Source organism: Ammodytes marinus (assembly GCF_949987685.1).
Source record: "Ammodytes marinus genome assembly, chromosome: 13".
Lineage (NCBI taxonomy): Eukaryota > Metazoa > Chordata > Actinopteri > Uranoscopiformes > Ammodytidae > Ammodytes > Ammodytes marinus.
The window spans coordinates 9,609,669-9,624,041 of NC_137217.1; the positions used below are offsets into that span (position 1 = coordinate 9,609,669).

Sequence of the window (14,373 nt, forward strand, 5' to 3'; positions counted from 1 at the left end):
AAAAATCGTATTTATTTTACCTTAAATAATCCATTCTAGTCTATTCATAATGTAACACTAATCAGCTGTGTTCTCTCGCATAACCCAATATTATTTTGCTTGGCTAGGCAGTTTTTTGTGTTTAAACCTTATGGTGCCATGTTTTTTGGCAAGTATACAGAGAATACCCCCACCCCCTTCAAAAACCCTTGGTAGGGCAATTAGGAGAGCCTGCAGCAGGCCTTTGCAGGGCTGAGGTGCCCCCTATGGCCCCACCAGTGGCTGTATGAACCGAGGAGGAGAAGTTAGCGGGTATGTTTAGTGGTCAGCCTGCACACCCAGGAGGGGCCGCGGGCTGGGCTCCCCTTGCTCCCATTCAAACTTGTGAACCCTGACAGTTGTGCCACTTAAGGGACTTGCAAGTGGCACGACCGGCATCATTGTGTGATCTTGGGAAACCCACAGCTGCTGAATGAGCTCCAGGGCCGTCGCATTGTGCATGAGGGTCACCCAAGGCCCCCCTTCTATACATAAACACACACACATACACACACACACACACACACACACACACACACACTCATCAGCCCTCCTCCCAATCCAATCAAGGAGGTAAAGAGGGGTGGGGGGGTACGGCCTCCTCTATTCATTCACCCAGAAACTCATTTATACAGCCAGGCTTATTCAGAAATACAGTGGCATTATAGCCCACTTTGTTGAATGATTTTTTTTAATTAAATGCGAAAAATTAAACCAGGTACAAAATGTTCTTATAAAGAATGAATGAATAGTGTTTTAGAAGTTTTAATAATAGCGCTTTTTCAAACACAGGAGATGCAGAACACGAACATTTTTATTGTTTACGTTATTCTACACCTAGTGAGCCTAGTGTTCATTTTGAATAGGAACATTTGAGTAACTCATGAATACTGTGCAAATAACATACTGTAAATACACAGTCCTGTATGTATGTGTCAGAGAGGGAAACTGGTATTTTTTGCAGCGGGAGTCCACCAAACCTTTTAGAGGCCCTAAGTGTTTGTGTTGATTGGCCATTAGTATCAGAGATCTGAATATGCTAATGTGGACCCCGGTCAATTATCACCAATTAGCTGAGACGGTAGGTTTTACTCTCTCAGGGCATGGACTGTCCCTTCTTCGCTCTGTCTTCATTTTAGTTTCCACCCCTGCACCCTTGTACCAGCAGCCCCTCTTCACCCCTCCCTAACCCTCCCACCCCCCTCCCACAGCCCATCCTGTGTGGGACAGTGCACGCTGTTACACTGTAGAGAGAGAGAGAGAGAGAGAAAGGGAGGGTTGGGGGGTTACTGGTAATTAATTAAGGAGTGCCTCAGCCCTGGTTTGACTGAGTTGGGGTGCAGGCTACCCAGGGATGGGATTAACAGGACTTTTTGACCTAAATAGCCAGTCCAGTGCGTGGGTTCCGGGACAATGGGGTGGGGGTGGGGGTGGGGGGGTGACTGGTCTCGACTACAGACATAGACCACGGCCAATTATCTATTGATTGGTGCTTTACTGTGGGCTGTGCCTCTTCACAGCTCTCTCACTAACACACTCACTGACCACGTCACCTTCAATAAGAGACGCACACAAACAGGGGCACAGTTCATTAAGAGATCTACATGTTAACCTATTGAGACAAGCACAATAATTATTTTACACTAATGATGCTTATAATGTGTATACCTGTCAAACTGAGCTGTAGGCTAGGTTTTTGATGTTTCACTAATGGATGTAATGGAGAGAATTCAAGAAAAAAATGCATTTGAATTTATGTCATTATTTTTGCATAAAGGGATATCCCTTTAAGCGTGCACTGATTTTATTTTTTCTTGCGATCATATTTTTTATTGTACACTGATGTATGACTTTGTGTTTGCTTTTTTCCAGAGGGTGAAAGCAGGGATTTTGAAGGCTTACAACAATCCCACGGAGAAGACAGCAGACGAGGACACCAAACGCCAGGTCAAAGGTTTGTAAGCTCTGCAGTACATGGATAGCCAAGATCAATAGTCCCATCTTGTGGCCCCTAATGGTATCGCAGCTCAGGGAATATACAGGCAAAGTGTGGTTTAATGGATGACACAAAACAGTATTGTCTGTGTCAGAGAAATATTACGTGCAACCTTTAATGCATATTATTTTTAAAATATTACGTTTATTTTATTGTGCCATTTTAAGTGCCCAACTTGTTAAATTTGATGAGAATTATTTTAATAGCATGTGTTTCACCTTCATCATTTTAACTCAGAATTCGTGACAATTATTGTTGTAATAATAATTGGGACCAGAGGGGTTTTGGTGTGGGAAAAGTGGACTGAAAGATTATTCACTACATACTTCATCTCTGTAATAAATGGACATCTATGTCTCTCTCTTTCCTTCTAGCATACGGGAAGGAGGGTGTGAAGATGAATTTTGTTGACCGCATCTTTATAGGCGAGCTGACCAACACCATTATGTGTGAAGAGTGTGAGCATGTAAGTGAACGTGGGTGAACTGTAGCAAAGGATCTGGAAAAGTCAGTGTAAACCAATGAGACGTAGCTCAAGTTGTTGCCCTCAACAGAACACATATGAAGCCTTTTAAAGCACAACAGGGTCGACGGCGGCTTCACACTTTCTACAGCCTACATTTTATTTCGACAGCCTTTGCTTTGGAATAAATGTAGAACCCAGTTTTCAAACAATCATTTTATATTGCTACTGTAATTGCTGCAGGAAGCACACTAGATTGTCAGACAATACTGGCATCCCCCACCAGTCCTACATTTGCAGATATTTGCCATTTAAGTGAAATTAATTAAATCAAACTTGACATTTCTTTAGCTGAAATATCCAGGGACCAGTCACACCCACACAAACACACAAATAAATAAGCCAGAGCAAATAGTAGTCAACACGTAAAAAAATAAAAAATCTTCAAGGACCAGCTCAGACACCAACTGTGCGCAGCAGGCATTAACAATAAAATGTGGGTTAACAAAGCAACTGCCACTAAAAAAACGAGTATCCTTGAAGGTAGAGAACACCAGGTGTGGAGCTGGAAAAGAAAAAGCAGAGAATCAGCCGATCCCGAGATTTCATTGTTAACAATTTGCTATCTTGTTGGATATGTGTGTGTGTGTGTGTGTGTGTGTGTGTGTGTGTGTGTGTGTGTGTGTGTGTGTGTGTGTGTGTGTATATATATATATATATATATATATATATATATATATATATATATATATATATGTTTGTTTATTTATGTGTATATATACTATATATATATATTTGCTGTGATTCTCATACATGTGATGTATCTTTCAGATCTCCACAGTGAAGGAGGCTTTCATAGACATCTCTCTTCCCATCATAGAGGAGCGGGTGAGCTACTACCATTGTTCAGTTGAAAAGCAGTGCAGATAGTATTAAAGGATGATATCATCACTCTCATACACTCTATCTACACAACCTAATGATCAATGAGCATTTGTACATGTTCTATAGTTTACTGCAGAGAATGTTGGTCATTTCCACACCATATTGTTTATGGTTCTAGTTAGAACTAATGATGCTTTATGTGTAATGCTCAGATATCGAAGCCATCCAACCCTGGTAAGCTGGGAAAGGGCAGCCGGGATCAGGAAGCCCATGTGACTCACAGTGAGCAGGTTTTCTCAGCAGCGCAGAAAGACAACAGAAACACCAGGAAACTGAGTGGACAGGTAGGCATGTGCACAATAAAGACTTTATGTATTTACTGTACAGGTTTGTAATGTTGTTCCTTTTGTTTATTTCTTTTTGTTTTTTGTACCACGCTTTTGTTTTTTCCCATTGTGTTCAAACTGATGCACATACATACAATTTGTTTGCCACAATGTGCAAAGCTTACACAAATTTTGGGATTTGAACTTTGGGATATTAAGCGATGCAGTTTTAATTTATATGATTTACAATGTGTTTTTGCTATATCATGTTATATTGCAAATGAGGGTCACCCCTTAATGATCCCTCAAGGTTAAAAAAATGTAAATGAAAATGAATGAATTGGTTCAATTAGAGAGAGGTTTTAATTTCAGGGTTGGTTTCCAGCAACCCTACCAAAGTACCGCACAGCATTTAAAGCATCCCTTGCTAGTTTCCGTGAAGATTTTATACATAAGAATGCTGGAATAATTTGCATTTCTGTACTGACAATGTCATATGTCAGCAGTTTTTATCAAAATATGCCAATATTTAAGATTCAATAATGTTGTCATTTTCTTGTGAAATATAATTTTCCCAGCTGGTAACAGTACCACATAAAAAAGTATTGTTAAAAAGATTATAAAAATAATAATAAAAACGGATAACATGTAAAATTGTTGTGAAAGTTTACCTCTTCTCTTACGTATCTTTTCTTATTTCCAACAGAAGCAGCAGAGCAGGCATTCTTCCAGCTCTGTGGAGGAGAAGGGAGCGGGCTGCTGCAGTGCTGAGCGGGCAGAGGAAGAGGTGGTGGCTGGTGGAACTGCCCGCGGTGTCTCCGTTTGCAAGATGGCCGCCGCCGGCAGCCTGTCGGACGGCAGCGAGAGAGAGTTGGGCGCCCAGGACAGCAGCAACGACGCTGACAGCGAGGCCTCGGAGAGCGAGTGGGCCCCACGCGCCTCTTTCTCCAGCCGCGGCCACACGTCCACCCCATCGTCCAACCCCTCCACACTCACTCCATCTCCCACACCCTCTGCCTCGACATCAGCCTCCACAAGGCCAGGTGGCGCTGTAGAGCAGCTAGTTACCGCTGTGTCTAAAGCCAGCCTGGTGGACTGCTCTCCTTCTACACACTGTTGTCCAGAGGAGCAGGCAGAAACACAGTCACGAGATAACCTCCACCATCAACAACACCACCACCACCACCAGGGGGCCTTTCAAGCGCTGTCCCACAGTTACACGCCCTGCTCCAAGGAGTGCTCCATCCAGTCCTGCCTCCACCAGTTCACCTCTGTGGAGCTGCTGATGGGCAACAACAAGCTGCTGTGTGAGAGCTGCACCGAGCGCAGGCAGAAACAGCTGCGCAAGAGCGGCTCGGCGGGTAAGACAACACATCTGGAACCGCAATGATAAGGATTAGTAGCCAGTCTTCACTTTGCCTAGCTGCAAATACTTAAAGCTGTAGTGCATAACTTTGTCATATTAATGAATGTCGGTTACATTCAAGCCATTGCCAAACAAGTTGATTAAGCCTATCAGCTCCACAAAACTCTCTCGGTATTTCTCAGTATGGCAACGTTTACAAACTGGTGTGACCCCCTGACACCGATGCAGGGGTTCAGAAAAATCCCGAGAAGCGCCCAAGAAATGTTTCAGTTGATTCCACTGCTAAGAACCTGGAAGTACAGCAGAATGAATTAAAATCCATGCACGATCATCACAGAAGGCTTACCTCATGTTGATGCGCAGACAGAGCACTATAGCTTTAATATGGTGCAGTTCTTTTCATATTAAAATATATATTATATTATATATATATATATACAGGTGAAACTCGAAAAATTAGAATATCGTGCAAAAGTTAATTTATTTCAGTAAATCAACTTTAAAGGTGAAAATAATATCTTATACAGACTCATTACATGCAAAGTGAGATATGTGAAGCCTTTATTTGTTATAATTGTGATTATTATGGCTTACAGTTTATAAAAACCCCAAATTCAAAATCTCAGAAAATTAGAATATTACATAAAATCAATTAAAAAAGGATTTTAAATACAGAAATGTCAGCCCTCTAGAAAGTATAATCATGCATATGTACTAAGTACTTGGTTTGGGCCCCTTTTGCACAAATGATTGCCTAAATGCAGCGTGCCATGGATGCTATCAGCCTGTGGCACTGCTGAGGTGATGGAAGCCCAGGTTACTTTGATAGAGGCCTTCAGCTCGTCTGTATTGTTGGGTCTGGTGTGTCTCATCTGCCTATTGACCATACTCCATAGTTTCTCTATTGGGTTTATAATAGGAAAATTAAGCAACAGTGATACGTTAATAGTAGCATCAGGTTTTATTTCAATCAAACAGCAAGGATCTCCGCGGAGAGGCCACTAATCCAAACACAGGGAATTGTATTTGAAAGAGTGAGCCCCGTTTCGTTGAAGAGAGGGATACTTAAGCACATTGCTTCTCGACAGGCAGACAGACTAATTGTACATAACTTAATAGGTGTGGCTGTCCGAGTGGTCTGTTGGGTCACTCACATTTGAGGAATCTACATTTCAGTTTTTAGAGTTACAAACAACATGCAATATATCCAATTACACTTATAAGTCTATATAAAACAATGGTTAAGTAAGCATTCCAATATCTGAGTCCAGAGATATATCATATGCAAAATCTGCTACCACAGGTTCAGGTCAGGAGAGTTGTCTGGCCAATCAACACAGTAATACCATGGTCAGTCAACCAGTTTCTTGTGGTTTTGGCACTGTGGACAGGTGTCAAGTCTTGCTGGAAAAAGTAATTCAGCATCTCCATAAAGCTTGTAAACAGACAGAAGCATGAAGTGCTCTAAAATCTCCTGGTAGACAGCTGTGGTGACTTTGGACTTGATAACACATTGGACCAACACCATCAGATGACATGGTGCCTCAAATCATCACCACTTGACAGTGGTCTTCAAGCCCGTTGGATTTTGTGCCCCTCCACTCTTCCTCTAGACTGTGGAACCTTGATTTCCAAATGAAACGCAACATTTAGTTTGGATCAGTGATGATTTGAGGTATCATGTCATCTGCTGCTGTTAGTCCACTGTGTTATCAAGTCCAAAGTCACCACAGCCATCTACCAGAAGATTTTAGAGCACTTCATGCTTCTGTCTGTTGACGAGCTTTATGGTGATGACAATTTCCATTTCCAGCTAGACTTGGCACCTGCCCACAGTACCATAAACCACTGGTAACTGGTTGACTGACCATGGTATTACTGTGCATGAATGGCCAGACAACTCTCCTGACCTGAACTCCATAGAGAAACTATGGACTATTGTCAAGAGGCAGATGATACACACCAGACCCAACAATACAGAGAAGCTGAAGGCCACTATCAAAGCAACCTGGGCTTCCATAACACCTCCGCAGTGCCACAGACTGATAGCATCCATGCCATGCTGCATTGAGGCAAGAATTCATGCAAAAGGGACCCGAACCAAGTACTTAGTACATATGCATGATTATACTTTCTAGAGGGCCGACATTTCTGTATTTAAAAAACTTTTTTTATTGATTTTATCTAATGTTCTAATTTTATGAGATTTTGAATTTGGGGTTTTTATAAACTGTAAGCCATAATAATCACAATTTTAACAAATAAAGGCTTCACATATCTCACTTTGCATGTAATGAGTCTGTATAAGATATTATTTTCACCTTTAAAGTTGATTAACTGAAATAAATGAACTTTTGCACGATATTCAAATTTTTCGAGTTTCACCTGTGTATATATATATTCTAAATGATTGCCAAACACCTGTACATCTGGTCAATACATGACAGGTTGTCTATAGGAAGCCGTGTGGAAGCGTGAAAAGACATGTATCCATAAAGAAAGTCCATATTTTGAATACTGCACTCCCACCACCTATAGGCTCAGATAGTGGTTGTAAAGATGTATGTATGCAGCTTGAGTTCTTGCCAGTTACAATAGATTCCAACAATTACCATATTCTTCTCTGGGAGAAAGTATGAACACATCCATAGACACTGTGCTCACAATGCTCCAATCATTCATGTATATACAGTATGGCATTATATGGTTGGACACAAAGCTACTACCAACTCAATCCTTGACTCCAACGACACACCTGACAATGTTGCCTCCATCTGTACCAGCATGTTAGCAAACATTAGCACATTTAAATTCTTGCTAGTTTTAAAATGAAGGCCCCCAATCTCGCTTTTTTTGTAGTTTGTCAGTTTTCTCCCTAGCTCCAGATGTTCCTTTCAACCTGTAATGAACATTTTCTCTTTGTTTTTTTCCCCCCCCAAAGATTATGACTAGCTTTGTTAGTATAAAATAGAATGCATGTTTTAAACCGTTAAAACATTCATTCTGACATTTCAATGTGACATTTCTGTGTGTTTTTTTGTTGTTGCCAAAGATAAGAAGCTGGAGAAGATGTACACCAGCGCTAGGAAGCAGATGCTGATCTCCTCACTGCCACCTGTCATCACGTTGCATCTTAAACGCTTCCATCAGGTGAGCAGCCACACACAGCCTTTTACTGTGCTCCATTTAAATTGTTGTTTCTAATTTAAATAGCATGTTTTTTTTTTGTACTGGTGACAGTGTGGGGGCCTGTGCTGTGTTCTGCTGGCCTGAATGTTAACAAGCTGTGGTTCTGTTTTTGTATTCTAAGGCAGGGATGAATCTACGAAAAGTCAACCGCCATGTTGACTTTCCCCTTATCTTGGATCTGGCTCCATTCTGCTCTGCGTCCTGCAAGGTATTGAGCTACTAATGCAAAAATTGAAAAATACTCACTGTCCTTGAAATGTAATTAATCTCTTCTATGAAAAGCTTACAGTAAAGGAGCTTTCTAAACTCTCTTTTACATTTACCACTACTGTACTATGAGGGTGCTAAAGGTTTCTGTTAATCATTGCTTCAATAGTTGAGTTGTTTCCTTGGTTGTACACTTGATTTGATTTTTTGATTTGATTTGATTTAGTTTATTTCAGACATCCACATACAAAACAAAATGAAAAGCATGGAAATACAATAAATATGCCTGAAAAGGAGCAGGAAGAAGTATACACTTATTTAATCCTACCCCTTTCCTTAAAAAAAATTAAAAATCAAAATATTTATTAAATAAAAAAAATAAAAAAAAAATAAAATAAAAAATAAAACAAAATAAAACAAAAACAACAATTATGTTCGCTTCTCTTATCTATATTCTCTGTACTATTGGCGATACTATATTTGCCAATTACATCCCATTCCACAGTTTCACACCCCCAATTGAGATGCAATGACATTTTAAAGTCGTGCGTACCGCCAGTGTCTTAAAGTTTAACTGTTGCCTCAAATTGTAACCCCCCTCTCGGTCAAAGAAAAGTTTTTGTATGTTACCTGGTAGCAGTTTATTTCTAGCTTTGAACATGAGGTCTACTCACCCCGTAGACCTCTATCTCTGTATCCTCTCTCCTCCTCTGTAGGCTTTCTTGCTAATCTTCTTTCTGTTTTCTTTCTAGCATCTAGCAGCCGGTGAGCGTGTGCTCTACAGCCTGTACGGTATCGTGGAACACAGTGGCTCAATGCGGGGGGGCCACTACACTGCATATGTAAAAGTGCGCACTCCCCAGAGGAAAACAGAACAGCACCACAGAAACCTGTCAGGTCAGCTCTTTCTCCCTCTCTCTCCGTTTGTGTTCTTCATATCCAAGTTTTCTCTACTGCTCAAACACAATGTCCACCTCAGCCATTGTGACTGCTGACTTTGGTTTAAACAATTTGTCTAAACAATTATTCAGAAATGAAGTGCCTAAGAATTTTACATTGTTTGTTTATGGACAGAAAGCAACATTTTGCTCCCAACGCTGTTTGTGTTTTCTAACAAGTATGTTAACAATTCTGTGCCATGGAATGCTAATACTGTATACAAAAACATGTGAATCAAGCAGACATTTTCCAAAACATACTTCTCTATAACCATGATAAGAACGTGTTTTAAAGCCTGTATGAATAAAGGGGAAATAAATAAATGAGTGTGCAACATGAAAGAACTCGTCCGTCCTTCACCAGTCCTCAAACCAGGCCTTGTTAGACATGACAATATTCTCGTTTCTTTCACAATGTCTCTAATATGGCAGCTCTTTAGTTGCCTTCTTTATGTTCCCTCCGGTCACCTCCGGTTGCCTTCTTTATGTTCCCTGCGTCTTTCAGAAGGCGTGTGTGGTTGACAGCCCCACATAGCCTCGGCATCCAACCTCCACTGGATAGATGGTGGTCTTCCAGCCAGCCTCCCGGCACTCAGCAGCCAGCTCTGAGTACTTTGCCTTCTTACGTTCGTATGCGGCCTCCATCCTCTCCTCCGCTGGTACTGTGAGCTCAATGAGGAGCACAGATTTTGCACTGGTGGACCACACCACTATGTCGGGGCGGAGAGATGTAGCAGTGATCTCAACCGGGAACCGGAGCTGCCTGTCGAGGTCGACTCTCATGTCCCACTCATGATCTGGGGAAAAAGGCTGAGGTGTTTCTCTTGGCCTGATGTTTCTTCTCCCCCCATCTTCCGTGACAAAGCTGATGTAGTTGTGGTTCTCTGCGGGTGGTACCCTTTTGCTGCCCTGTTGACGTCCCTCTAGCTCCACAGCTAGCTTTCTCAGGACCTGGTCGTGGCGCCATCTGTAGCGTCCCTGGGAGAGTGCGATCTTGCAGCTAGACAGAATGTGCTGGAGGCTTGCGTTAGGGGTATTGCAGAGTGTACAGCATCCCTCACTCCCGAACCACTGGTGAATGTTCTGAGGACAGGGAAGCGTGTCGTAGGTTGAGCGGATGAGGAAACTGAGCCTTGCCTGCGGGATCTTCCACAGGTCTGACCAGGTGATGTTTCTGTTGGCAACTCCCTCCCTGGTTGTCCATCTTCCTTGTTGTCCCTGTGACACAGCCTTGATTTTATAGTGCTCTTCCTTGGTGCTTGTCACCTCCGCCACCACCATCTCCTTTCTCTCTTTGCGGCTGGCTTTAGACCAGAACCGTGGCGCTTCTCCCCATCCCAGCCCTGCTCTTCCCACCTGGACTCTGCCGACAATCTCTCGATGTTGCATTCCACTTCCGGCCTGTCCCAACCTTGGGGTTTGCGTCCCTTACAGTCTTGTCTGCGGACTCTCTCAACTCGAGAACAAGCCTGGTCTTTTCTTGCTTGTAGCCCAAGCTGATGGATTGAAGCAGCTGCTGGAGGGTGTTCCTTCCAAAGAGGCCCGTTTCAGAGAGGCATCGTGGCAGCCCCAACCACTTTCGGATAAATGAGTTGGCTTTTCCATCCATCCTACTTTCGGTGGATCTCGTTCATTTTCAGCGGCCACATCACCCTCCTGAATAGTGTAAATTGGTAGCACCAGACCTTGTACTACCCTGGGAGTTGGCTTTGATCGATCTTTGCCAGGCCTTCTGAGAGCTGTTTCATCACGGTTCTCCCCATCTGTTTATCTGCCAGCTCTGCTGTGTACTGCCTCCCCAGGCTTTTTATAGGTTGCTCAGACAGGAATGGGATTTTCTCTCCCCCTGCAAAGAAGATGGTGCTGTCGTTTCTGACTCCTCTTCTGAGAGAGAGGCTCCTTGATTTTGAAGGCTTGATCTTCATACGTGCCCACGACATCAACTCGTCCATCCTTTTCAGCAGTTTTGATGTGCATGCTGCTGTCTGAAGGAGGCTGGTGACGTCGTCCATGTATGACCTCACTGGGGGTAGTCTCTGCCCAGATGGTAGCTTGATTCCTCCCACCCCGGCAGATAGAATGTACATTGTAACACTATTTACACAATTCTTTAGGTAACTTTGGGACAAAACATTACTTCAGATAATGTTGGGTAGCCTAGGACTGTTTCTATTAATTAGCCAGCTTTTTTTTTGCCTGCAAATATAAAGGTAACTCACTCACCTTATTACTAATGTTGACCATCCATGTATGGAGAGAAAACAATGTGAGAGTTTTTAACTGACTGTTTTGGCATCATGATATTTTTGTGTGTGTTTCAGGTGCTGGCAGTGGCTCCCAGGGCCAGTGGGTTTACATCAGTGATACCACCGTTCAGTCAGTACCAGAGTCAAGGGTGCTCAACTCTCAGGCCTACCTGCTCTTCTACGAGGAAATGCTGTAATGTTCCTAGTGAAAGTACATTTCCCTAGGTCTGTTTTTTTGCTTTGTATTGTTTTTGGTACCTGTAATACTCCACTACTGTATCTGAGTAGGGAGATGGAAGAAAGGGAAGACTTAACTCTACACTCACTCGTCTTACATTCGAGAAATGGGTTACATTACATTACATATTTTGCATACAAAGTCTGTTCAAATTGGCTTCTCCGAATACCTTAGATATATAAAAGAAAAACTTCTGATGTTAAACCTTTCAATTTCCCTTTCAAGTTTCCTGTTTAATAATAATCCTATCCCCTTTATAAAGAGATTGGGTAAAAAAAAAAGTGCTATTGAACGTCCACAGGCCTGAGATATTAACTGCATGAAGGAATTTGCTACAGGAAATAAGTAGAGTTATCGCATGCTAAATGAGTGAGAGACAGACAGGAGAATGTAGATTGAAGGTGCTATGTGTATCATTGCCACATGTTTAGTTGAGTTAGAATAAGTATTGTGTAAACACACAGCCATCATGGGGGAGATATGCCGCTCTGTCCGCACACGCGACGCAGAAGAGTTTTTATTATGAGGCACCGGCTCAGATTTGTTGAGGAGTATGCTAAATGACTTGTGGCAATGGCAGACGATAGATGGTAGGGAACGCCAAGAGAAAAATGACAAAATTCCGTTTTTCCTTTTCAGGGAAGAAGATGACGCATCAAAACAAGTAGCATTATATTTTGTAACAGAGTTTATGGGAATATTGTTTTATTATATTTGAGAAACTGGAGCACAAATAACCCAGCACCAATGGTTTTAAATAAGCCACTGTGTCAGCCTTTGCCCTATTTATTTATGAAAAAATGAATTGAGATACTGGTTTAAACTGCTACACATACTAGCACCTTTTTAAGGAGTAGCACAACAGTTATTCTACAGCTTATTTTGAATGGATTGATCTTTATCTTCACATCAGAATGTAAAAATGTAAGACTATCATTGAATTACATTTGCCAAAGACGAGTTTTTCGCAACTGCAAGTCAGAGCAGAAAATCATGAACCAAACACATAAGTATTCATCATCCAGTTTCTTTAGCATTTGTTCTCTCAAGGTAAGAGTGGGTATGGTTCTCGAGTGGCATTGCACAGACAAATGTACTCGATGTTTATCAAACCAACAAAGCACCTTGTCCGCCTTCATTGTATTTCAGCTTCACTGTGAGTGTTTAGACGTGCACGCAAAACCTATTGCGAAGTTCAACGTGGAGTCAACGCTGTGACACGCTGACTTTTAATTGAATACCATCAGAAATGTTGAGCATAAAGTGAATATAAAAAAGTCAAAGGTCTTCTAGCCTTACTAGACAAAATCATTTTTGCTGTTATGTGCATGGGTTAATGTTCAAATGAATGTATTGCCTATTCCTAACATGTCTTATGTCAAAATGCGCTGTTCATCTTTTTCTATGAAAATATTTTAGGTGAAAACTGTTTTCCTGCTTGGTGGACATTTGCCAAAATAGTAGAAGGGAAAGGGGTTGAACTCATGCGTCAGGATCTAGAGAATTATTTTTTTTTTTCTTTTGAAACGAGGACAAATCCAGTGCCTGTGCTTCAGGTTTGAGAAACCTGTGCATGGTGTTTTGAAGAAAAACAAATGCATAGTCAAATGCAAAGAGGGATGTGTGTGTGGCGTATTTATGTACAGTAGAACTTACTGTAAGAAAAAATAACAATAAGGAGTCAATGTAACTGTACATACCAGAAACGGTACACAATCATGGTGCTTCAGGTCAGTTGTGCAGGGTTTTTCATCAGGACAGAATTTGTTTCCAGAAAATCATTTGATTTCAGTTATGAAATGATGAACATTTGGTATGAGTATAACTACATACTGTATCAAAATAAATCTAAGTTATGAACTGAATATTGTACAACGGCTCGCGTTTCTCTTTACATGTTAGCCCCTCTTGTGGAACAGCACTGGCAGCAGAAAGCTCCAAAGAAATGAGGTTTTTGTTGTTACTGCATTGGACTTGATGTCATCCTGTTTTTTACTCTAAGTGAGATGTTGTCCACCACCATAGCTCTGGGCTGTCTCCTTGGATCCCATGGTGCCGTATTCCACCCATCTTCAGCGGTGATGGGCCCTGACGGGTGCAAAGCAGCGCCGCTTCAGAACATGTCGCGTGCTGGTGAAGAGGAGGTGGGTGTGGAAGCAGGAAAAAGGGCAACGTCCAAAAGCATCGCCTCGCACGTCCTGCTATACCCACACGCTGTGACATCCCAGGCACGCTGCTGCGACATTAAAACAGGTTGTCAAGCTGCCACCAACGAAAAAGAGCAAATCTTCTCTGAAATGTATTTGCCTATTTTTAAAGTGGGAATAGGGGGTGGTGGGGGTTGGCTTTTGGCTCGGGGACATGCTGCTGAAGTATTAAATGTGATTTGATCCCACTTAATGAAAGGCAGACCCCTCCCCCATGCCTTAGACAGTTTTTTTTAGAAAACTAACGATGGAATGCTCATTGCTGTCCACCTACAGTTTACAGTATCGACCAGC

The 14,373-nt window shown here is 42.0% G+C and overlaps 1 protein-coding gene across 1 annotated transcript in view; it reads left to right on the forward strand.

The window, feature by feature from the left end:
- usp45 (ubiquitin specific peptidase 45) overlaps positions 1 to 13,667 on the forward strand; it is a 36,528-nt gene extending 22,861 nt beyond the window's left edge. The window contains exons 10-18 of the mRNA XM_080040006.1: positions 1,891 to 1,972; positions 2,389 to 2,480; positions 3,309 to 3,365; positions 3,575 to 3,706; positions 4,395 to 5,049; positions 8,107 to 8,204; positions 8,365 to 8,451; positions 9,203 to 9,347; positions 11,710 to 13,667. Coding sequence (XP_079896132.1) covers positions 1,891 to 1,972; positions 2,389 to 2,480; positions 3,309 to 3,365; positions 3,575 to 3,706; positions 4,395 to 5,049; positions 8,107 to 8,204; positions 8,365 to 8,451; positions 9,203 to 9,347; positions 11,710 to 11,831 — 1,470 coding nt within the window. The 3' untranslated portion in view covers positions 11,832 to 13,667. The remainder of the gene's footprint in view (positions 1 to 1,890; positions 1,973 to 2,388; positions 2,481 to 3,308; positions 3,366 to 3,574; positions 3,707 to 4,394; positions 5,050 to 8,106; positions 8,205 to 8,364; positions 8,452 to 9,202; positions 9,348 to 11,709) is intronic.
- The last annotated feature ends 706 nt before the right edge of the window (positions 13,668 to 14,373 follow it).